General features: G+C 34.3%; 1 protein-coding gene across 2 annotated transcripts in view; it reads right to left on the bottom strand.

Annotated features, from left to right (window-relative positions):
* CWC22 (CWC22 spliceosome associated protein homolog) overlaps window positions 1-24,878 on the bottom strand; it is a 59,842-nt gene that overhangs the window by 17,985 nt on the left and 16,979 nt on the right. For both annotated transcript variants that reach the window (XM_059166872.1, XM_059166874.1), the window contains exons 2-13: window positions 23,328-23,468; window positions 18,538-18,605; window positions 16,653-16,763; window positions 13,611-13,856; window positions 10,657-10,785; window positions 9,567-9,735; window positions 9,119-9,172; window positions 6,778-6,913; window positions 6,475-6,681; window positions 6,314-6,376; window positions 2,003-2,107; window positions 412-493 (exon numbers count right to left, since the gene is read on the bottom strand). In XM_059166872.1, coding sequence (XP_059022855.1) covers window positions 412-493; window positions 2,003-2,107; window positions 6,314-6,376; window positions 6,475-6,681; window positions 6,778-6,913; window positions 9,119-9,172; window positions 9,567-9,735; window positions 10,657-10,785; window positions 13,611-13,856; window positions 16,653-16,763; window positions 18,538-18,605; window positions 23,328-23,354 — 1,397 coding nt within the window. In that variant the 5' untranslated portion in view covers window positions 23,355-23,468. The remainder of the gene's footprint in view (window positions 1-411; window positions 494-2,002; window positions 2,108-6,313; window positions 6,377-6,474; window positions 6,682-6,777; window positions 6,914-9,118; window positions 9,173-9,566; window positions 9,736-10,656; window positions 10,786-13,610; window positions 13,857-16,652; window positions 16,764-18,537; window positions 18,606-23,327; window positions 23,469-24,878) is intronic.

The following is a 24,878-nucleotide window of genomic DNA, read 5'->3' as shown; positions in this document are numbered from 1 at the left end:
CAGTGTCCAAAAGTTATCATAACAGTGCTTCTCTGCTTAGAATCAGAATTAGAAACCAAATTTAAAAATATTAAATTTCCACTACAATTAATACTGTGCCAGCTCTATAACACTAAGCTGTCTTCAGGTTTTTATTAGTGATATTTAACTCTAAGGAATGACAAAGTTAAAAAAAAAAAAAGAAAAAAACGTTAAATTCTGTGATACAATTAGACTTTCCAAACAAATAAAGATAATTTTCTCTTGAAACAAAGAATCAACAGCAGGGATCTATGGGATCTATGAAGTTGGGCAGGTAGTCTGAGAATCCCTAAAGTGCCATCTAGTTTTCTGTCATCAGATTGTAAAAAATCCCATCTTCTTGTCCATCCTCTTTCAAAAATAAAAATGAACTGAGCTATAGCATCTTACCTTGACTGAATAGCAAGATAAATTGTACGACGAAATGAGACTAGATTAATTTCTGTTTTGTCATGAATGGTTACTTTCTGTCCTGAAAGAAATTAAACATAACAAAATTATGAAACTACAAAAATAAATGTGAAGGACTAAAAATGTATCTCCAGATAATAATCTTTCTTTCCTTTTTTTTAAATAAAGATTTTATTTATTTATTTGACACAGAGAGAGAGATCACAAGTAGGCAGAGAGGCAGGCAGAGAGAGAGGGGAAAGCAGGCTACCTGCTGAGCAGAGAGCCCGATGCGGGGCTTGATCCCAGGATCTTGGGATCATGGCCTGAGCTGAAGGCAGAGGCTTAACCCACTGAGCCACCGAGGCGCCCCTAATTTTTCATAAGTATTTAGAATCTATGAGTTTAACAGTAATGCTATTTTCTACAGTGTGAAATAGTATTTGCGTGCTCAAAGTAGACATTTCTAGTCTTCTGCTATATCTTAAAGTATTTTAACAACTTTTGTCAGTTCAAAGAAGTCCAAAATCAAGCCAGAAATATTATTTTTGTTTCTGTGTCATTTGCTCATGTAGACATAAAAGGCAGCACTCATCCTGTTGTTTGGCAAAATATTATTTCCAGAATTATAAACAGTAGCCTGATAATTTGGAAGAACTGTAAATTATGGTTAGAAATTTAGTCTCAGAAAACACTGGATCATCATGACAGACTAGATGGGTCCAGTATAAATATGCGTATTTGTCAAAATTTTCTCTTATCTAATGCATGACAACTTCTCCTATATTTAGTATTTCTTATTTGAACAGTATTTTCACGTAAAGAAATTCTAAAACTAAATATAGTACACAGGAAATGTTTTAAGTAAGAAAGACACCAGAAAAAAATTGAACTTATTTTTATAAAATATGTTGTAGAAGAATAATTACATCTTAGGACAGAACTAAAATGTGTTTTGCCCTAAAAGGGAGAGACATACTTTTAATATTTTCAAATATGTAATTTAAGTAAATAATGGCCAGTCTTATGTATGTTCTGATGTTTTAACTAAGATTTAACTAAAATAAAGTTCTGAGCTTATTTTTCTGTGAACTAAAGCAATCGAAGCTGAAGAAGAACATCATGCCTGCTTTGTGCAGACACAGCTTTTAGCCTCCCCACTCTATTTTGCCAAAATGAACAGCAAATAAATACTTGGCCATTTTCATTGGTCACATTCATGTCTGGGTTACAGAATCACATGCACTCAACACGAATGCATCTTTTTCACAGGCATTTATACTCAAAGGCATAAAATGTGAAATTAAAATTATGCTGATATTACAAAATGATTTCCTTGTTTAATACTTTTAGAACAGAGTTTTTCAACCTGAGCAATACTGACATTCTGGGCTACAGAACACTCTGTTGTGGTGAGGGCAGTCTTGTGATTTGTAGGATGTTGAACAGCATCCCTAGCTTTCACCCACTAGAGGCCAGGAGCAGCCCACAGCCCTCCACAGATTGGGAACCACTATTTTAGAGGACTACTTTAGAATTAATTTAATTTCAGAGTATTTCACAATATTACTTGAATGAGCTATACTTTTACCTTCTTCATCTTCTTCTCCCTCTTCATCTTCTTCTTCCTCTTCCTCTTCACTACTTCCAGCATCTTGGTCTGTGTTTGAGTCACTATCTCCCTCATCAAGAATTTCTATCAGAACAAAGTATGGGAAAATATTAATGAGCAAGTGATACACGTGAATCTCATTCTGAGAAGATAATTCTCAGTTCACCAAAATCCACAGTGGCTATAGTTTATCACCCAACAAAGTGAGCACACGGGCCTGTGGTATTGTTTAGGCGGTCAGAGAGCCATCTGTATCATTCTTCTGCCAAGCAGAAAATGGTCATAAAATAAGGGCAGGAAAACAAGAACAAAAACAAGTAGATGAAGTTTTCCAAAAGAGCAAGAGCACCAGAAAAACAAGTTAAGATTGGAAACTAGTACACTGGAGTCAAAATATTATTAGTTCAGCATCAGAAAGAAGACAGTCTGTTATACAAAACTAAGGTAGATATAGAAAACAAGAATTTAGGCTATGAAAGACAAAGGGAGAAAAAATAATTGCATAATTTAGTGTTTACTTTAAACAGTAATGAGATTTTTATTCTAATGTGTACCTATTAAATAGAATATTATAATTAATCTTACAACTTTCCATATCAGAAACAGAAGTCTAAAAACTTTAAAAAAAATTGGTAAGATGAGCACTTCACTGGAAAATCACTTCTTAAAATACAGCTTACAATAGAACTGGGTGAAAACAGTGATGTAAATAAGAGACTACCTAAGGCTAGTCATCACATTAATAATAAACAAATGAAAAAAACTAGTTATATTTTGCCCAATGGTGTGTACTCTGTTGATCTGATAAAAGATTTTACAAACCCGTCTAACACTTCACTTCTGCATTTCTTTTAAAATCGGAGTTTCTAAAATAAAGTTTTAGGGTGAACTTACTTTTAGAGAAATTCTAATTTCTTATATTTAACTAAGCATTATAAATCAGGAGACACATATAATATTTAATGCTATCAGAAAACATCATACCATGAAAAAAAAAACATTTTATTCAAACAAAGAGCTGTCATTCAGCCCTTAGCTGACACAAAAATCCCAGGAATATCTCTAACAAATGAGACCTCAAGAAATAATCTGAAGTGTCTAGTTTCCTATTACATAATGTGGCTCAGACAAGAGAGGAAACTATTTAGTATTCAATAGTAGGAAGACAGGCACTCCTGCTGTCTTCCCAAATGCTGTAAAACCTAAAACACAAATGCACCTGGGTCACGCTAAGGTGCTAATTACTAAAGCTGTGCCCGCTTCCTGCTGTGGCCATTTTTTTAATGCCAGTTCTAGAAGAACATTTTATGAAAGAATGAAGGTCAAATGAATTGTCTAGTCATTTACATCATCCTCTCCTCATCTCTCCACTTAAGAATCTACTTACTGAAATCACTTAGGCAATGACAACTGTATTTCACTAACTGAATGAAGCAGCACTTTCAAGCTGTGGTCTGTGAGTCCCTGGGGGATTGGTTAGGCCTGTCAGGTGGTCTGTGAGGTCACAATTATTTTCCTAACAACACCCGGACATTATCTGCCTTTTCTCTGTGTTGCCATCTACAAGGGTCTGAAAGCAATGGGAGTTGAAACCACTGCAACCTGAGCACAAATCAAGGCACCAGACTGCACCAGCCGTCACTGTGCTCTTTACTGCCATGCTGTTGGAGGCGGGAAAAGAGCCAGTTTGACCTGAGGATGCCCTCGAGGAGGAAATAGAAAACCACTAATTTCACTGAATCTCAGTTCTGAAGGGTAAGCACAAATAATCTGAGTAGCAAAACATGAATTCATACACAGCCTTTCTGTTAAAGACAGATGCACAATGGTAATGTTTTCCTCAAAGAAAAGTACTTGTGTGACTCTTTGACTTGTAAGGTCAATTAGTGAAAGAATGGCTGGCAAACTAGAATTGTTAGGCATTTGGCAGACATTTTCTCAAAAATAAACAAAGTGAGATTGTCACTTCAAAGAAAATAATTAACAGTACTTACTACCATTATAAAATACGAGTTCTCAAGAGAAAATTAGAATTTTGGAGAACTTGGATCCATTCCTGTGAGCTTAATAGTTTCCCAATACTTAGACTTCTCTGATGAGGTAGGTGGGAATACTAATAAATGTGATTTCTTGATACTGTGTTAATGTGTTAATTTAATTTTGATAATGTTAAAACGTTAACACTTAGAAGATATGCATAACTGATGAATGGGTATTTTCTAAATGATCAATGGAACATGCTGCAAAATCATACATGGGTAAAAGATGCACTCAAAGTGACAGGCCAATGGATTTTAAGGTAACAGAGTATGAAAATTCATGAATATTGTTTCAGGTTTCACACTGCAATTAATCTTGAAGAAACAATTAGCTTTTAAATACTGGCACAGTATTAAGGAAGAATATACATACTATCTGAAAAGGTTATTAAAATGCTTCTCTCTTTTCCAAATATATATTATCTATGAAGCTCAATTTTCTTCATATACTTCAATGAAAACAACCTATTGCAAAAGATTGAAATCACCAACAATATGAAAATCCATTTCTATTAAGTCTATTAAACTGTATAAAATATACAAAACATGGCATTTTTCTTAAATTTGTTTCATCGAGTAGTTATTTTCATAAAAGTATGTAATGTATAACACTGTTTATTACTCTTTGAAATGATTTTGATATTCTCAGTTTTAATTTCTAATAAAGTAAATGTCGACAGATGTAACTCACACAAACAAAGGCTCTTTGGGGTCCTAAATAATTTTCAAAAGTATAAAGGGAACTTAAGTTCAAAGAGTTTAAGTGCTACAATAAAGAAGAGTACTACTTTCCTGGCATTGCTCAACCACAGATATCCTAAACAAATGGATGTGGAGTTTCCAAGTTAAAAAATAATCCTACTAGGTATGATAAAAATTCCATAAAACCATTTAGAATCTTTGAGTGATACTGTAGAAAAAGAAGTTCATAAGAAGGCAAAATGGGTCTAGGGAATTCTCCATGTTTGGAAACTAAATTGTAATAGCAAAAGGAATCTGGCTAACGCAGTGAAATGCCCCTAGGAAATTGGCACCTAACGAGAGCAATCTACTTATTATACCAGATTTTTAGAATAATGTATAGAAATGGAAAGCTGCTTATACCTTACTTCTACTTCATTCTACTTCCAAGTCTGACTAAAGCCAGAATGCAGGAAATGACAGAGCTCTAGGCCTCCTACTGTCTTCCTGAGCTTTCAGAACAGTAAGTACTTCTCACATAAAAAAAAAAAAAATCACAACTCAAGGGAAAAGCACTCATAAAATCATAATTATAATTATATAGGTAGCCCTGAAAATTAGCTTTAGAAGAAAAACCATACAAATGTCCAAAAATAAAAAAAAGCATTGCCTAAATCCTTGCTCTATGATAATACAAAGCACTATATTTTATTTATCCTTAAACAAGCAAGTAACTATATCAAACAAGTAATGTGTACCAGGTCACTTCTCTAGTAATGGCACAGACAAAATACAAATCAAAATCTGTCCAAAGTTAGTGCTTGTAATATACTGATGATGTACATATGATAATAATAATCAATTCACTAATTTATTGAGCACTGATAGCCTATCTGGAATTATGAGTAATTTTATCAGGATTATCAATCTGCTCTCAAAAAATAATGAAGTATAGCACTTTATAATAAAAGTATAGCATCTAGTTGAATCTTAAATCAGACATCAATTTAAGCACCAATTCTTAAGTGGTAGTGAAGTTAAAATAAGGGCTACTAGTAATATATGAAGATTTCTTTTTTTGTTAAAGATCTATTTACATATTTTAGATTTATTCATTCATTTATTCTATTTATCTATCTTAGCGCGAGAGCATGCACAGATAGAGGGGCAGAAGTAGAGTGAGAAAATCTCAACCAAACTCGCCGCTGAACACAGGAGTCTGCCACAGGGCTCAATCTCAGGACCCTGAGATCATGACCTGAGCCAAAACTGAGTCAGACCCTCAACCGAGTGAGCCACGCAGGCACCCCAATATGGACATTTCTTAAGAGGAATGAGACTTAAGCGCTGTACAATTTAAATAGAGGAAAAGAGGAAGGGGACAATGAGGTAATACCACAAACAAGAAACAATAATGAAAAGAAAAATAATGTATGGGAAAACAGTGAAGAGAATGGCATCATAATAGCAGAGATTTCATTAGGTCAGTGATTTAAGCTTTCCTACCAGTATTACATATCTATAAGAATTGCTTCTACTGATCCAAAATAGATTATAAAATTCCACATACCTTTCTTAATAGCTTTGTACTTCTCTTCATTCTCCATAAAATTAGGATCCATCTTGAAAACATCTTAAAAAAAATTAAAAATTATTTTTCTCTATTTACATTTGTTGGTACCCTACTTCCCAACTCACCCTGTAGCCTGCCCCTCCCCAACTCTAACTCACTAAGAACATCTTCTGGATTATAGTCATCCTCCAAAGGGAGCATATGGGTAAACTGATCATCTTCTTCCACTAAGTCAAGGCCTTCTAGGATAACCGGGTGGTCCTTGAATCCATCCTTCCGTACAGCAAACATCACTTCAATCATATACTGAACTCTTTTGTCAATTTCAGACTCATGGAGAATGTTTCGGAGGCGCTCAAATATAGCTAAAGTTAAAATGAAAGAAAAAAGCAATAAAATAAGCAAAAGATATTATAATACTCAAACAAAAGCTCAATATCAAACCAAGGTAATATACTTACCATTGATTCCTCTTGGTGACACTTGTGTTAATTTGAGGCCACATTCCTTGAGAAAACCAATAGCTACTTCAACACTATCATCTGTTGGTCTTTCTAGGAGCAAAGTGAGCATCTCTAGGCATAAAACTTCATGTGCCTTAAATAGAATGAAGACATATGGAATTGAGAAAATGCTTTAACATATATTAACCTACTATTGATAGTAATTTAAAAAATTGGCAAATCTGGTTTTTGCAGCAATAATATTATACATATGATGAGCAAAGTTTTAGAATGCATACAGAAATACTCCAAATATGGGATACAATTTTTCTTTCACTCTTATTATGTCTGTTAAAAATTTCCAGATGACCGTTCCAAAAATCTAAATTGATTACATTAAATACAACTACTTGATTTATCTCCAGAAGAAATAATTCTTATATATTATATATAGGAAACAATAAAATATCTACAGGAAATGCCATAATTAATTTCAAAATAGAAGTTAAAAATTACGCTATACTTTTTCTAATGCCATTCTTCACAACCACAACTCTATATCCATTTCCTAGTTCATTCTATCAGCAATTCTGTTACACAGAAAATAGTTCTTAAAGAAAATATCTGGGACTCAAGGAAGGTTTTAAAATACTTCTCTCTCTCTTTTTTTTTTTTAAACTAAATCAAGTAATTGACACTGGGCAAGTTAAAAATGTAATACTTAAAAACAATGCCAGGTAGGATGGGAATAAAATTCTATTGAGCAGCTTTGCTGTGAAAAGGAAATGTACTAGGAAGCATTTTCAAGCCAACAGTACCTACGTCTTCCTAAGGTCAGATACTTTTTTTTTTTTTTTTTTTTTAAAGATTTTATTTATTTATTTGACAGAGAGAGATCACAAGTAGACAGAGAGGCAGGCAGAGAGAGAGAGGGAAGCAGGGTCCCCGCTGAGCAGAGAGCCCAACGTGGGACTCGATCCCAGGACCCTGAGATCATGACCTGAGCCAAAGGCAGCGGCCCAACCCACTGAGCCACCCAGGCGCCCCAGGTCAGATACTTTTTTGAGATGGGGAAGTACATAGTCTAAGTCTTAACTTAGGAAGACCCTCTTTCAATTGAGCACAATATCTAAAATACATATTGCTTTTATTTTGTGGTATGGTGGGGAGGTCTAATAGTTTTAGTCTTGTATCAGAGTGATAAGAAAATATTGCCCTGTACCACAGCTGGAAGACCTAACATAATTAACATTTTAACAGTTTTGTGGCAATGCCAAAAATATTTTCAACATAAATGAATACACATTCAAAAACCAAAACTTACTTTCTGTGCTTTCACGTAGATATGTGAAATTAAGTCCCCATGGTCTTAAGAAATAAGTTATCATTGTAATAATAATTTAACTCATTACGTTAAAATCTAATGGGTTTTTAAGAATGAACATGGGAATTTCATTTGGAAAGAATGAAAATAATGGTAAATAAAGATTGAATGTGACTTCAAAATTCTTCCTCTTATATGTAATTAAACATAATATATATCTGAAGGAAAGCTTTGAGTGTGAATAAGAGAAATCCTATTTTTCTTTAGTTTAAATAGAAGCTAATTCAAAACTCTCAAATTAAAAAAAAAACCATCAAATAGGTGAATGAATGAATACAAAATAAACATAAAACCTGAACATAGAAAATTACTTGCAATTAAAACAGATTAAAATTATTTCATTTACATTTTATAAATTGATTCTTTTTTTTTCTTTTTTTGATTTTATTTACTTATTTGAGACAGAGAGTGAGAGTGAGAGAAAGCAGTGAGAGACAGAGAGGGAGAAGCAGGCTCCCTGCCAGACAGGGAGCCTGATGTGAGACTTGATTCCAGGACCCTGAAATCATGACCTGAGCCGAATGCAGACGTTTAACTGAGTCACCCAGGTGCCTCTATAAACTGATTCTAAGAATATATGACTAATTACTACTTATTGCAGAGAAAAGATTTTTTTATAGAATATCAGATCGTACATTCTCAACAATAGGTACGGGAGAAAAGAGTAGAGGAAATATTAACTTTATTGTCTTATAAATATGATTAAATTACATTCTTTGAAGGAATAATTTTTAGCTGAATAACCATGTACAACATTAAGAGTCAGATCAATTTGATAAAATATTTGTTCTGAGTTCCTTTTTAAATTTAAGAATATTAAACACATTTATTACAGTTTTAAAACTAAAATATCATCTAAGATTCTTTTCTGAAAGACCACAAGGCAAAATAAAGATAGAGATGTGTCAATGAAGTGGCATCTAACATGTGATGTCTAATGCCACTGCATGGTACCAAATTTTGAGAATTACTTACCACATTTTGGTTAATAAGATGTGCCACAAATTTTGAAGCAGTAAGACATAGTTGCTGAAAAGTGAAGGTAAAGACAATTTAAACTATAAACTAAAATCAATTTTCATTTAACTACTAAATCTATAACTTATTTATTACATACTTTATTTAAAATATATAGCACACAAGGATAATTTTTATGATGTAAGAAAGTTACAAGACGAAAACTATTAAATGTGAAATAGTGTCATATCTGGCTAAATAAGTATAATCTTACAGTTATAGCTATCATTTCTGTGGCTCACTGTTAGTGGCCAGAGATATTTAATGGAACAAAAAAAATGTTCTCATGAAATGCAGTTTTTAAAAAGAATTCCTAAGTAGTAATCAACATTGCTTATCACTGTAGATACTAGATTATTAGTCTGTTTCTATGTAGCTGTCGACTTAACACGCCCATCATATATACCTTATCATTTCTTCGATAGCCTTTTCGGAAATTAAGAATTAACCTTTTAAGGATTAATTCCCCAATCTGTGGAAATTTTGAGTTGATAATTGCCACTAACGCTGCATAAACATGGGTGAAGATTGGAGAAGCACTCTGCGCTTGCAAAACAGATCTGGACAGCAGGCCTCTGTTTATAAAAGAAAAAAAAGTCAACAAGGTTCCACTTCTAATTCATTTTGAAATGACCATGGTTCTACATGCATTTGATAAAGGGAAAGATGCAAAGTTATTTCTAGCAATGTAATGACAAATAAGGCAGGAAAACAGTTTATCTTAATAGTTACCAGGTTTAACTTTGACAACGGAATCAACAGAGTAGAAAATGAAAAAAGAAAACCCAACTTATATAAACTGTGAGATCTTAAGCAACCCATATAGCCTCTGCTGTTTTCTGACTAAAACGGGGCACTCTACCTACCTACCTTTGAGGACAAGCTGCCTCTTGCTCAACTTTCTATATCCCCACAACATGTTACATCTTACTTTACTTGCTCCCTAACCAATGTTTTGGAAATGATAAATCAGAGTCATGTGAAATGACACAGGAAAATACCCTTCAGATTTCAAAATAAAAAAAAATATGACATATTTTTATTTCCTGATCCTTTTAAAATCACAACCAATTAAAACTACACAAAAAATGACTGTCATTCCCTTTGGCTTTTCTAACATTGATCACTGATCTTTCATTTTTCTTACACCTTCCCACTTTTCATTAGAAATTTAAATTATATATACATATATAAATAAAATGTTCATTATTCCTTATGAGTTTAAATTATTGGAAGTATTCAGTAAACAAATGTCTACACAAAAATCAATGTCTGTGACATCAGACCTTTTCAAAAGCAAAAACTGCACAATTTCTAATGGTGAAGTACAAGTTTTATGTTAGTGGCCATACATTTTTAAAAGAACTGCATTTTATATAATTACTCTCGACTACTATTGAAGTAGCACCATAAATCAACAATTATTGTCCATGTAGGTATTATGTTCCTTTGAAAAACTGCTATGAAATACTATAAATAAAATAGCTGATGCTTACCTTCCTCTAACTATGTTTTCTTGAAGAAGTTCTTGAATAATAATACCTATATTAGAGATGTTGACTTTGTTGATAAGACCATTGATTGACTTCTTTAGGGCCTCCCAGCTCATCCTCTGGTATGCTAAGCTAAAAAGAATTGATTTTAATAAACATGAAAACTTAGTCAACAATTACAGTAACCAGAGATTATAATAAGAACATAAAAAATACTTAGGCTCCCTTTGTTTTTAACATTATTTTCACAAAATGACCTCAAAGTGCAATAAAATAAATGACTATATGAATACTTAAACCTACATTTGATGTTCTGGATAAATGCTCAACTACAGATCACTTCTCTTCAATAACATAATAAAATTATATAAGGATATATAAGTATAATGTTTTGTTTTTACATCCACATATATTGGAAATTATAACATTATATTGGAAATTATAAGATTCAATACATACTTATTTTACATTATAATACTTCAGTTAAAATTGTCTTTAAATATTTTAAAATGACAACTTTAAAAAATTTTAAATTATAATATGAAGTATCCAAGTATAAGCCTTAAAAGGAGATTTTTATTATATACTTTTTTATAAAAGCATGATAAGGAAAACAAGATTAAATATTTTAAACTGTAAAGAAATGGCAATAAATACAGGAAAAGGGAGTCACATGAAATCATGGGGCTGAAGGACTGTTGTATTTTAAAGAACATGTCCACATTTAGGCAAGTAGTCCCACATCTGTATTGCTTGTTTTTTAACTCCGACCTTAGGCAAATAATTTAGCCTAACTAGATTTGTTTAGGTTTAACCTGGTAACACCTAAGGTCTTCTAAAGCTCTGTAATTCTATGGTTTTTATATTTATTTCTCCGTGGAATATGATTTCAGCTGTAGAGCATCTTATCTTTCTCATCTTCCTTATACTTCTCTGGTAGTCTCGTGAAGCTGAAGGACTTTTTGGAGTAATATATATAAATATATAGAATTACAAAGGATATCAATCATATTTAAAAAGGTTTCAAAGCATGCAAAGAAAAAAAGTTTGATACAGAATTCTATGTGGTTCTTAACACATTAAATAACAAGAAGTAGTGGTAGAACTAATAACTTCTTTAATTTCCAAGTAGCATGGATATAAGCAATATTTTCATATGTTTGCAGCAAATACTCTTGTTAATGCTACAGTCTGCTGCCTACATTCCTCATAGAAAGAAAGAAATGCTAAACTTTAGTTAGAGGAAAGTAAAAATAAAGACGCAATTTTTTCTTTCCATTTACTTTCATGTGTTGCCAAATTCTACCTATGCGCCTCTTGAAGGTATGTACATTAAAGATCCCTGTTCTGGAGTGGTATACTAAGGGAGGAGGAAGGGAGAGCAGTCTACACTGGTGGGAAGGGTATTTTATCACTGACATTGTCCTCAGCAGACAGTGAAGACAAAATGCAGAGGGATCTGCAGTTAATTATATTGTTTTTAAATTCCTTATAGATCATGTACTTGCTAAATGCCTGCGTTTGAGGTGGGTGCAACACTTCCAGGGGCCCCCAACCCCAACCCCTTGGTATGCTACTAGCAAGATCAATGGCTTAAAAACTAGCCTAATGAGTAAGACTGCTGATATATAATCACAATCTCTCCTATTAAACTTTGGTCAAACAAACAAAAACTATAATCAAGTACAACTGCACTTCCTTAATTAAGAAGCCTACAATTCTCCTGACTTAGTATCTACTAAAAGTCTATAGACTTCTCTTAAGAGACTTCTACTTCACCTTGTCCCCTTTAAAGACTATGAGCAGATTTAAACTGTATGAAATTATCTTCCAGGAATCAGTGTAAAATTACGTGTACTGGGGACTCTTCTCCACCCACTTTATTTATAAGGAAGTAAGAAAGACATGGCTTAATAACAATGTTTCTGTGGTCTTTTATAATTAGGATTGGTTTGGGCTGGATTGGAGATTGTGACTCTCTCACTAACGCTGCCACCACTGCTTCCTCCTAAGAGCAGATAGCAGAAGGTCTATATGCTCACGAACTATTGCTAACCACAGAAGCCATCTCCAAACTCCTTCTAAACATAACACTGCAGGCATTATTACCATGTAATGGAATATGACACATATAGAGAAACTTACTAATTAGTTTTAAATTTAATGTCATCTAATGTCCTTTTCTAGCTCATAAATTTTAAAAATTTATACTTTATATACATGACATTTCTACTTCAAACTAATTCATGAAGTAAATTTAGATTTCATTTATATAAGGGTCTCAAGTACTTTCAAGTTGCCATTAAAATACCTATGAAAGATGTGGGAATACTCTTTCTTGGCTCACTTTGAAATCTATTTTTCTCAAAGTCCCAATCTTTTGTTACCTAACTGGCAACTGAGTGACCATTTCAATCCTGGACCACACTTTCCGTAATTACCTTCTCATACCGCTAAAGAAAGAGGTCCTGAAAACTTAGCTATATTTTCATGTATAGCTCCTCTCATCTCAATCATTTTGAAAAGGAAGTGAAGGTGTTTTGAGGGTGAATGTTCATAAATGAATTTTGATTGTTTGCCTTAGCAAAAAATTACAGTCTGAGATGGTATGGTCTAAGAAAACTATGGAGTAGTGAAGATTCAGCTTCATTTCATAGATTAGTATAGGGGTTGGAAAACTACATCCATGACTCAAATGCAGCCTACAGCCCATTTGTGTAAAGAAAACTTCATAGCAAACAGAGCCACACTCATTTAAAGAAGTTGAGCTAATGTCAGGGCAAACAGTAAGTAGAGCTCCAAGGGAGCTTATGGAGTAAAGAAGAAAAACCTAATTTGAGGTCTCTACCACTGTGGACTAATAATGTAAACTCTCAATAGCCCATGTTAATTAGACCATGGTTGACTTTTTTCAGTGAGGGTATCATTACTTTATAAACTCAGTGATATTGACATGCCTGTTTTTATCTGTAATTTGCTCTTGCATCATCCTGAGCTTTGCAGGAGGAATATAGGCTCCACCCGTGCGAGTAAGAAGAGGATCCAGCTCATCTTTCTTCTTCTTTGCAGTAGGTTCATCCTGAGCAGAGGAACTCTGGGTTACTGATGGTTCTGGGCTTCTTCTCCCAGGAGTTGGGGATTTCCGAGACCTTTTACGATCCATATCTCTTTCTCTTTCTCTGCGTTTTTCTCGGTCCCTACTTCTGTAATATTAAAAATTTTTTAATGGAGAAAAGATAATATAAATTACATACATTACATTTTTTCAAAGATTTTTATTTATTTGATAGAGGGCATAAGTAGGCAGAGCAGCAGGCAGAGGGAGAGGGAGAAGCAGGCTCTCTGCTGAGCAGGGAGCCTGATGAGGGGCTTGATCCCAGGACCCTGGGATCATGACCTGAGCTGAAGGCAGAGGCTTAACCCACTAAGCCACCAAGGTGCCCTATAAATTACATACTTAAATGAGCTGCATACCAAATGAGCAAGACCATTTGCAGGCCACAAATTCAGACAAGGGCAAGTGGTGTGAAATGGTAAGGAAGTGCTTCATAGAAAAAATATAACTTAAACGAGGGCTTCAAGGCTTGACAGAATTTATACTGGGGCAAGGGTGGGAAGGTGGAGGATGAAGGAGGGCATTCTGCAACTAGTGGAGAACAGAGTAACTACTGGAAAAGGGAGTAGGATGTTCAAGTTATTAAGCAGTACTGTCAGGAAACAATAAAGTATCATGTATAATGGTAGTTGGCAAAATGAGCTTGAGTTAAGGTATGAAATTTTAAGACATAACAGACTTTAAGCTTTTTATAATAGTCAATGGAGACTCATTAATAGTTTCTGAGTATGAGAGTGACATGGAAACAATGTTTAAAGAAGACTGTTTAGACCATGATGTACATGATAAACTGTATAAGGAAGAAACCAGAGTGTATTTCTAATAATGGCAATTCAGGAATAAAAAATGTCCTAAAAAACTGTTAACATTTGAAATTACTTTTTGATAGAACTGGCATTTAAAACCTCAGAATATCAGAAATATCTGGTTATTTGAGATGGGAAAAAAATAACTGTTTTCCTGCTGTAACTCTTACTTGTACGTGAGAATCCTCTTTCTTGTAGGTGAGTATCCTTTCTTAAGGTAACATTTTTTAAAAAAATCAAGGTTACTATTCTCTAAAACTATCAAGAACTAACAGGAAGTGTAAATTCTTGCTCTTTTGCTATCATTTCTGAGAGAAGAGTTTGTCCACTTAGCTGGTTTTTTTTTTTTAAACCTATACTGCGTTGGAAACTTAGATCATTCTACTCATGCTTTGTGCAACCATTAGATAAATGAATACAGTAAATAAAAACAAGTGTCATTTATCATTATTACCAGGAAACCGCTCGATAGATTTTAGCTAGATTTGGGGAGTCTGTATTTGAGAAAGTCTGTCTTAATATATAGTAATACAACTTACAAAGAAAGAGAGAAGGAGTAACTTAGCCAGGTAGATTCAAAGGAGCTGTTTTGAAACTGAAGTATACTACTGTATACGGGAAGACAGACAGAAGGGGGAAAAAAGTAGTTCCAAATAGACAAACCAGTTAGTTACAAAGGCAGGTGCACTGCAATCTAGGCACTGATTTGTAACTGAGTTGCTTCTTATTGTGAGTGCAGAATGCTTCAAGAGAGTAACTACAGCAGGGATTTACTGGCATTGGTTACAATTCTTCTAAGAAACATTAGGTAAGACATAACTGGCTGATAAAATTGCATCTTTATAATTTCACTGTTTGTTCCTGTCAAATGCAGAGATAACAGAGTCTTTGTCAAGTCCAAATTTCTCTTCCAATGCTTTCATACTATTAGCTTTTATTTTCTACATAATACACAGTCTGCTTGATTCACAGTGTGAGTGTATGGATCAAATGAGACTTATGTACATACACTGGACCAAACACAGTTACAATGAAGTAATACAATCAGAGATTATGGAAGAAAAAATGGGTTTTGGGAGTCAAAATTGAGTTCAAATCTCACTTTCATTGTCTACCAGGTAGGCAACTGCAAACTCAGGTAAGTTACATAATCACTTCAAACCCACTTCACTTTTTTTTTTCTCTGCGAAATTGTGAAAAATAGTATCTAGTCTGTAAGAGTCTTAAAAGTATTTGAGAAAGAATGCAAGATGCTTAGTTCACCAATTACGGTAGCTGGTTCTCCCAAGGGGTCATTAAGGTGACAGCAGATGAGCCTGGCTTTTGGAGGCTAATTTAATCTGACATTTTACTTTTAGGTATATATTAGAGTAGTGAGAAGGAAATTTAGGTTGCAGATATCAAATAATGTGATTAGCTCCAAACTGCAGAGGAGTTTCATCAAAATTTTAGTGGGGAGTATAGCCTTGATAGTCATGGAATGGGTAGTATGAGGGAGACATCAAAAGGATACAGATCTTCGTCAACAATAACATTTGGTAGACAAGTTTCTGAAACTGGATGACTGACAGGGTGGGTAGCCAAATTCTCCAAGGCTCAAGAAAGAATAAGTTCTATTTAGATAAAAACTAGACTGGTAACGTCATTCTCACTGTCCCAGTGCCATCATGTAGGAAAGTATATTTTGACCACTCTATGTCATATGATGTAAATGACTTTCATTCAGTGAGGAATCTAAAAAACTCACACTGCCAACTCCTCATGCAATATAGTCCCATATAATGAATAAGAGCTTAGGCTCAATGTCAGATAGACCAGGACTTTCCACTGACATGCTTCTAAAACAAAAACAAATGACTTAAATTCTCTCTGCCTCAGTTTCTTCATCTATAAAACACACAATAATAACTACTTCATATACTTCAATAAGGAGTTAATTTGCATGAAATCCTTATTAGAAAGTGTGGTCCTTAAGAACATCCATTTAATGCTAGCTGCTACTTTTACGGTTTTTTAAGAAGCATAAAGAAAATTTAAACAAATATGATTTTTCTGTAGTTAAAATTTCCAATACTAACCGTGACTCCATGCTACTATCATAAGAACGCCCTCTTCTTGAATGCTCATAGTCTGACCTGTTGTAATCAAAGTGATCTCTATCCCGAGGGGATCTTTCTTGTTCTGCATATCTAACACATAAAATAAGAAAACCAAAGTTATAAGATGAAAGCTATATTATAGATACCTATGAAAATCATATATTGATAATGCTGAAGCAACTCTATGACTGAACAATGTCTTACCGAACTTATCAACAGCTTATTTTGTTGACCTCATTCATTTAGTCTTGATTATAAAAGCTTTCAGCTTGTGTACAAAAGAACTACTGGAGTTCACATAACCAAACCTGTCATCCTGATTCACACCGTCTAAAGTAAAAGATCTATATCTGGATATCATATACAGTTGGCATGAAAAAAGCCCACCCTGCAAATGCTTTATCAAAGCAATGAACAAATGAGATCAATGTCATTGGCTGGCCTTTAAAAAGACCCGTTTAACTCATTCCAAGAGATATCCAAAAAACACTGGCTATTATTCTTGAACCTCTTTTACTGAATAGCAGTGAGAAAGGATTGAAATGATTAGCAAACAAGGATGACAGTATAAGATCTGCCATTTGAACTTAAATATCAATAAAGTCAGAGAACCTTAAGAGAAGTTAAATACATATGCATGTAATAAATATACATAGTAATAAATATACTAACTCATATTTTATATACAGCTAACCTTTTGAACAGTTGCGGGTTTGAATTGTGTGGGTTTACCGAATTTTTCTTAATACAGCACAGTATTACAAATGTATTTTTCTCTTCCATATGATTTTATTAATGACATTTTCTTTTCTCTAGCTTACTTCACTGTAAGAATAGAGTATATAATATATGTAACATATACAAAATATTAGTTGACTGTTTATGTTACCAACAGCAGGATATTAGAAGCTATGCTTTTTAGGGAGTTAAAAGTTACAGAGTCAGATTTTCAACTGGGCGGGGGGGCATTAGTGCCCCTAACCCCCAGGCTGTTCAAGGTCAGCTGTATACATCTGTAAGTAATTTATATAACATATAGATATACATGTTTTTCTGTGCATTTATAGAGGTTTTTTTGTTTCTTTTAAAGACAGGAAGTAGGTGATTGATGAAAGGTACTAAGTACTTGCAACCATGACAATTAACTCAATGTCTATGAAACAAAAGTTTTTAGAGACAACAGAGTGAAATAAGAAGTACACATGGGGTAAGGAAGAAATGAAAACCATTGGAAGGAAGTTTACAGGATGCTTTTACCTTCATAAATTATTTTAATGATTTATTAAAATTTAAAATTTGAATTTAAAAAATTAAATTTAATGATCATTTATTAAAATTTAAAATTATTTAATGATCATAGCTCACTAAGTGAAATAACTGAAGTACTACTATGAATGCCTGATGAACATTAATAGTAATGTTTCTAGATCTTTTATCTTAACACAATTATAAGATATGATATATACGTAAAAGTACTCTAAAATCTATAAAGAGCTATGTAACGGATAGTAGTAACAATAAAAGCAGCACTTCAAAGTAAGGTGATTTCAACTCAGTTTTCCATTTTACAAACTTCCATTCATTGTTTCATTCAGGATTCATTTCATTTTATAAAACTTATGGAGTACTGGGCATGCTGAAATTATTCTCTCTCACCTCCAAAATTAGATAAAATCTAGAATTATCTACTAGAAACTCCTAGAACAGCCATTCAAAAATGATTTGTCCTCAAGCTTATTCAAGTAATACTGCAAAACCATCTAAAAGAAATTGTTCACCCTAAAATGAAGAACCTAAGAGCTAAATAATTTTTTAAAACTTATTATAAAAAATTTAAATTGCAGGAGCACATAAAATTATTTACCTGTCTTCTGGAGAAGAGGTTCTCTGATAGGAATTATAATTTTCCCTTCTGTCATGACCAGAAGAATGCTTTCAAACGAAAAGAATGAGGGGCAGGGGTTATTTTAAAAAATTATGTTAAAAACACACAGAAAATGAAATATGCATCTCAGAAAATTGGTAGTGCTTTACAAATTTTTTCAAAACTTTTTTTATTATAAGAATGATTGTTATCTAAACAGAAGGTAAGACAAAACAATATTTTTAGGCCCTCCAAGGTGAGTATCTGTGGCAGATAATGTTTTCACTATGGACCACAAACTTTTTTTAATAAAAAAAATTCAAAGTAGAAGAAAATAATTCTCAAATTTTCAATGCCACTTAGTTGATATTTTATTCCTTTATATTGTCTTTATGAACATCACTTTTATAAACACCTTTTGATGAAAAGCAAGACCAAAGTTTTTTCTTGGTGAAAAACATGACTAAGGGCCAGAGGTCTTCTAGCAGGAAGAGTTCACTCTTGTGGTTATATCAAAGTCTTATAATATTGCACTTATCTCCCTGAATCCACTTTGGTTTATAAAAACTACTTTAGAACAAGAGGGAATTGGGAGGGAGATAAACCATAAGAGATTCTTAATCTCACAAAACAAACTGAGGGGGCCGGTGGGGGGTAGAGAGAGGGTGTTGGGGTTATGGACATTGGGGAGAGTATGTGCTATGGTGAAAGCTGTGAAGTATGTAAACCAGGTGATTCACAGACCTTTACCCCTGGGGCTAATAATACATTATATTTTTATAAAAAAACAATAAAAAAAAACTTTAGTTCTAGAAACCGACTCTAATATATTTATGAAAATTCATTTTTACTTTCAGGAAACACTGTTCAAATGTCTGACCTATATGGCACGATGTTAGATTCTACAGATTTGAAAAACATGATTTGTGAGAGAGAGATCCTATGCCAAGTCCTTTGAAAAATAGCAAGACATACAAATAAGTAACTCACTATAACATGAAACTGAAGAGAAATGTCACATAGACAGAGATATGAACTATCCAGTTGGAGAACAAATCCTAATTTAAAAATCCAAATACAGTTAAAAAGCGAAATATTTATCTCTGTAAATAGGTAACATTTTTACATCACTGTTGAATATTCATATTGTCCAGTTTTTTTTTAAACGAGTAAAACCATTTTAACTAACCTGAACTATAAGAAAGGAAAAACAGTATGTTTTTTAAAAGTAGCTTTACTTTAAAAGCTAAGAAGAAGGAAATAAAATAATGAACAACTTGTTCTGCACATTTAGATACTTGCCTCCTTAATGGGAAAAAGAAACGTTTAAGGATAGAAAATTATACTGCACAGAAATATAAACAAGCTCCAACTTTCTCTTATTTTATGACTAATTAACAGCAGTTTGAGTCTAACTTTATCACAAGTAAACTGCCAAACAGCCTCATCAACTATTGAATTTTTCTAATAGTATATACAAACTAGACTAATCTATTTAGATGAGTAATAAGCATGTGGTCAAAATTTGTAATTTACGGTAGCCAAAGTTTGGATGCTATTTTATACTGAATGCAACCACCTTAAAATCCTGTTTCTCATGTATATAACAAAGTTTTAAAAATTACTTCACTTAGCAACCAAATGAGGTAAAATTGTTCAAAATGTATCACCTAGTTTTCTATAAAACTTGACTTCAAGATTCCAAAACAAATATGGAATACAAGACTCATCCGATCCATAGCAACACCAAACAGAGTATTTACTGATCATTTATTGTAAGACACAGCCTGTCTTGCGTAGACAATCTGGAGGATACAAGTTAGGAAAAACCCTCAAGGAATTTATGATCTTACAGTGGAAAGATGGCTATAAAGATTTCCACAATTAAACGTATCAGATTATGTGTTCCTGAGAGAGCAAGAGAGAAAAGAAGAGGAGGAGGAAGAGAAGGAAGAGGGGAAGGAGAGGGGGAAGGGGAGAGACAGAACAAAACTGCAGTCTACTTTTTCTTTTACAAGGCACAGCAATTATTTTGATTACATTAGGGAGAAGGCCTCAGTTCTGTGCTAATGATTTTTAACACATCTCCGCAACATCTGTTGTAAGCAAGGGGGGAAACCAAAAATATTGAAGTCGTGAATCAGGATTTTGTAAATATGATTAAGTTAACGTGACTGGCACGTTAACGTGTCCTGTTAGACGTGCTAACAGGACATCCTGAGTAGGGAACAATAACTGAATATTGAGGAATGACAGTGGGTAGAGGGGGATTTGAACTAGGTTTTGGTAGATGAACAGGATTTCACTATGTAAAATATCATTTTGAGATGAGATTCAAATAATAACTTGAATTTTCCTCTTTTCTTAATCATAGTGTCCAGGTTATAAATCAGAGTAGGCACTGAAAATAATATATTGTCAAAATTACTTTAAAAATTCTCCAAATTGGGGGTGCCTGGGTGGCTCAGTGGGTTAAAGCCTCTGCCTTCGGCTCAGGTCGTGATCCCAGGGTTGTGGGATCGAGCCCCGCATCGGGCTCTCTGCTCTGCAGGGAGCCTGCTTCCTCCTCTCTCTCTCTGCCTGCCTCTCTGCCTACTTGTGACCTCTGTCAAATAAATTAAAAAAAAAAAAAAAAAATTCTCCAAATTGTTCATTAAGCAAAACAAATGTTTATACCATGTGGTTTCCTATATAACAATATAAAGACAGCAGTATGAAAAGGTGAGTGGAGCAGGGAGCCTGAGTCCAGACCTCTGAGCAACCACTAGGCTCAGGAACCAGTCTTTAAGAGCAAGGAAAGGAAGGGCTGAAACAAGTAGGAAACTTGGTTCTTGATAGCTAAGGATCAGTGGAAAAACAAAGATCCTCAGCTGAATCCTCCTGAACCTAGCAAATGACTCCTGAGAACATTGAAGGGAAGATGTGAGCTTTACCTGAGGTAAAAATGGGCCCCACCCAGCTAGCAGACTTGCCTGTGGCTAACAGGATAGAGAAAAGGAGGCAGACTGTGCTACAAACTGGTAGACAGAGCTGAGCCACTAAGCTTGGAGGGCATGCTGACTGAAGAAGATACCCACTCCTAGGATGGGACGGTGCCATCGAAGACCCACCACAGGAGGTAAAGGTGGAGAAAGCACAGTGTAAGAGGAGCAGGAAGAGGAGTCTGAAAAGACTAGACACATCTCCCTCTGTGGACGGTATCCGGCTAAATCTGAGTGCTCTCGTCTAACATGGTTCAATCAAGAGCCAGTTCCACACCAGTTCTCTGCTTTCTTTATGTCGCCAACTTTCAGCACAGTCTACCAGCTACTAGGTCCACAATTAATTAACTGCTTAAGTGCCATTGGACCAATGAGTACAAGCCCCAAAGAGGCAGATTTCAGAATATATTAAAGTATCTACTGACAGATGGGTCTAGCTTGAGATAGTGAACTCCCACCAAAAGAGATATGCAAGCATGGGCTGGGTGTCTACCAAGCCTTATACCCTACAGAATTTAGCAAAGATGGTGGCAGAGCCTGCCCCAGTCTGTAAGTCCATCAATTCTGTTTATTAAACACTTACCAGGCACCAGGGCTAGTTCCTAGTGTCCCCTGCTAAGCTCAGTTTACTGTTTCTCTTTAAAGAAGGAGGTTTAGGGGTGCAGAACTGGTGGAGGAGAGAGGAAGGGAGCAGGGCCTAGATCTGTAATTAAATAAAAATATACCTTCCCCTTTACTGATTTCAAGATCCAACGCGTGATGTGTCTGTTTATAGATCTGTGCAGTTGAATAGAAGTGGAATGGTTTGCTCTCCTGCTAAGTCCACTGACAGGCAGAGGAACAGTTCTGAGTAGATGGAGTTATTGGTTCCTGTTACTGCTCTGACTGCATCTACTATTCTCCCTTTCTTATAACCTGCCTCAGCCACACTAGACTCTTTGTCTTTATACTTGCTGTTCCACCTGCTTGGCATACTCTTTTCCCAGTTATTTACATGGCTAACTTCCTCATATCCTTCAAGAGTCTGCTCAAATGACTACCTATTCAGTGGGCCCTCCCTATCCAAAATTGCAACCCCCAATGCTAATGATCAACATTACCCCATATCTTTTGTCTGGAGCATAAGTCTAGCTCTTAATACCACTATCCTACACCATTTACTTATGGATTAAGTTTATAATTTATTTTCTGTCTTCCCACACTAAAACACGAACTCCATGAGACCACTGGATTTGTTTTGTCCACCATTTTATGTAAAGTGCTTAGAATAGTCACTAGGACATAAGAATTCAGTGAATATTTGTTGAATAAATGAGTGTATAATGTCTAACGGAGAGCACAGAATAAAGAGCTTGTTTATGCACTAGAAATGCAATAAGAGTCTCCCCTGTAGATAGACATGCAGGAACTATGATTAACTAAGGAAGGAGATGCCGGTCTTCCATTTCATGCTCATTCAGGGAAGTATAATCTTTAAGAAGAATGGCGGAATTCCCTGCCCTGTTAATTATTCTTTTGCAGGTGCTCACTCACATGCACTTTCTTGATTTGTGGAGGCAATGATACACATACATGCATACATGTACATGGATACACACACATCATACATCTTCCATGTTCTCTCACCTGCCCTCTTGCACACTACTGCTTCTATGTGACCATGTGGCTACACCTGGAATTGTGTAAGTTAGATATGTGTATGATGCCTTTCTACTGCCTGGTTCTAATGTCCTAATTCTATGAAATGCATTTTTTGATTAAAGGACAGGTACAAGTTTATGTTCTTCATTATAAATTTCAAACACTTACTTTTATCTGTGCCACGCTACTTTTCATTTTCTGTTGCCAACTGATCTGATAAATCAAAGACTCCTTAAGTTGTTCCAAGTAACAGGTACAAAATGGTATGAATTCCTTGACAGTTTAACTTTTTTTGTCTGCAAATGTCACCTGAAAGGTATACCAAAGAAAGCTTTGTTAACAGTGATAAAACGTATGTGACATAACAGCTTATTATTTACACACAATGAACATTTGACCATTTTTCTTAATTAGTAGGCACAGATATATAATCAATAATTAAATAAAAATTCAAAAATTCCTTAAACAGTTTCACATACCAGTGTATAAAGAACACAATCACAGAAAAGACTCTGCATAAGAGAGCAAATAAGGGCTTATTAAGCACCATAAGGTATTTTAGTCTAATGACTGAGAGGAACAAAATTAATTTAGTAACTGAAGTCAGATAACTTTATTCAAATTGCTTTCAGTGAGGGACACCTAAACCCACATTATAAAAGAGTACTGTGATATTATAAAAAAAATAAGTGAACAGAATAATTACATAAGATAAAATCTATATAAACTGAGTATAAAATACCCCATGCTTCTATATAAACTAAGAATGAATTATCCCATGTTCTTATAACGATCACTCAAAAATAAATATGCTGAGTAAAAATATAAGGTATTAAATTAAAATAATTAAATTTTAACATAATCTATCAAAGGCACATGACTTTAGTGATGCAGGTGTGAGAACTAAGTTATTTGGCTCAGAATAAACCTAGTCATCAACATTAAATGCTAAAACAAAAATTTTTTCAGTATCCATCTGTTAATATTTTAGGAATTTTTGAAAAATGCTGAATAGCTACTTATGTTAACAGAGAACTACCATTTGAGTACTTAATTGTAATTGCATATCTAAGTGGTTTATGGTTTGGTGTACCATAATGAAATCACAAAAATCAAATGAGATAGAAGAAAATAAGAGAAGTAAAAGAGGTAGAGAATATACAGAAAGAACTGTCCCTAGTACCAAAATAACTGAATACAACTAGGAAAATGTTTGTATTTGAATGCCAGAAAGGATTATAGATCCTTTATCTATAGGATAAGGATTATAGATCCAGTTCAATTCTTTTTTTTTTTAATTTTTAATTTAATTTAATTTTTTATTTTCAGCATAACAGTATTCCTTGTTTTTGCACCACACCCAGTGCTTCATGCAATCCGTGCCCTAATACCCACCACCTGGTTCCCCCAACTTCCCACCCCCCCGCCCCTTCAAAACCCTCAGATTGTTTTTCAGAGTCCATAGTCTCTCATGGTTCACCTCCCCTTCCAATTTCCCTCAACTCCCTTCTCCTCTCTAACACCCCTTGTCCTCCATGCTATCTGTTATGCTCCACAAATAAGTGAAACCATATGATAATTGACTCTCTCTGCTTGACTTATTTCACTCAGCATAATCTCTTCCAGTCCCGTCCATGTTGCTACAAAAGTTGGGTATTCATCCTTTCTGATGGAGGCAATAATACTCCATAGTGTATATGGACCACATCTTCCTTATCC

This window comes from Mustela lutreola, chromosome 3, assembly GCF_030435805.1.
Source record: "Mustela lutreola isolate mMusLut2 chromosome 3, mMusLut2.pri, whole genome shotgun sequence".
Taxonomy (NCBI): Eukaryota; Metazoa; Chordata; class Mammalia; order Carnivora; family Mustelidae; genus Mustela; species Mustela lutreola.
Note: the sequence above shows the minus strand (reverse complement) of the source record. Positions and strands in the feature narration are given on the sequence as shown.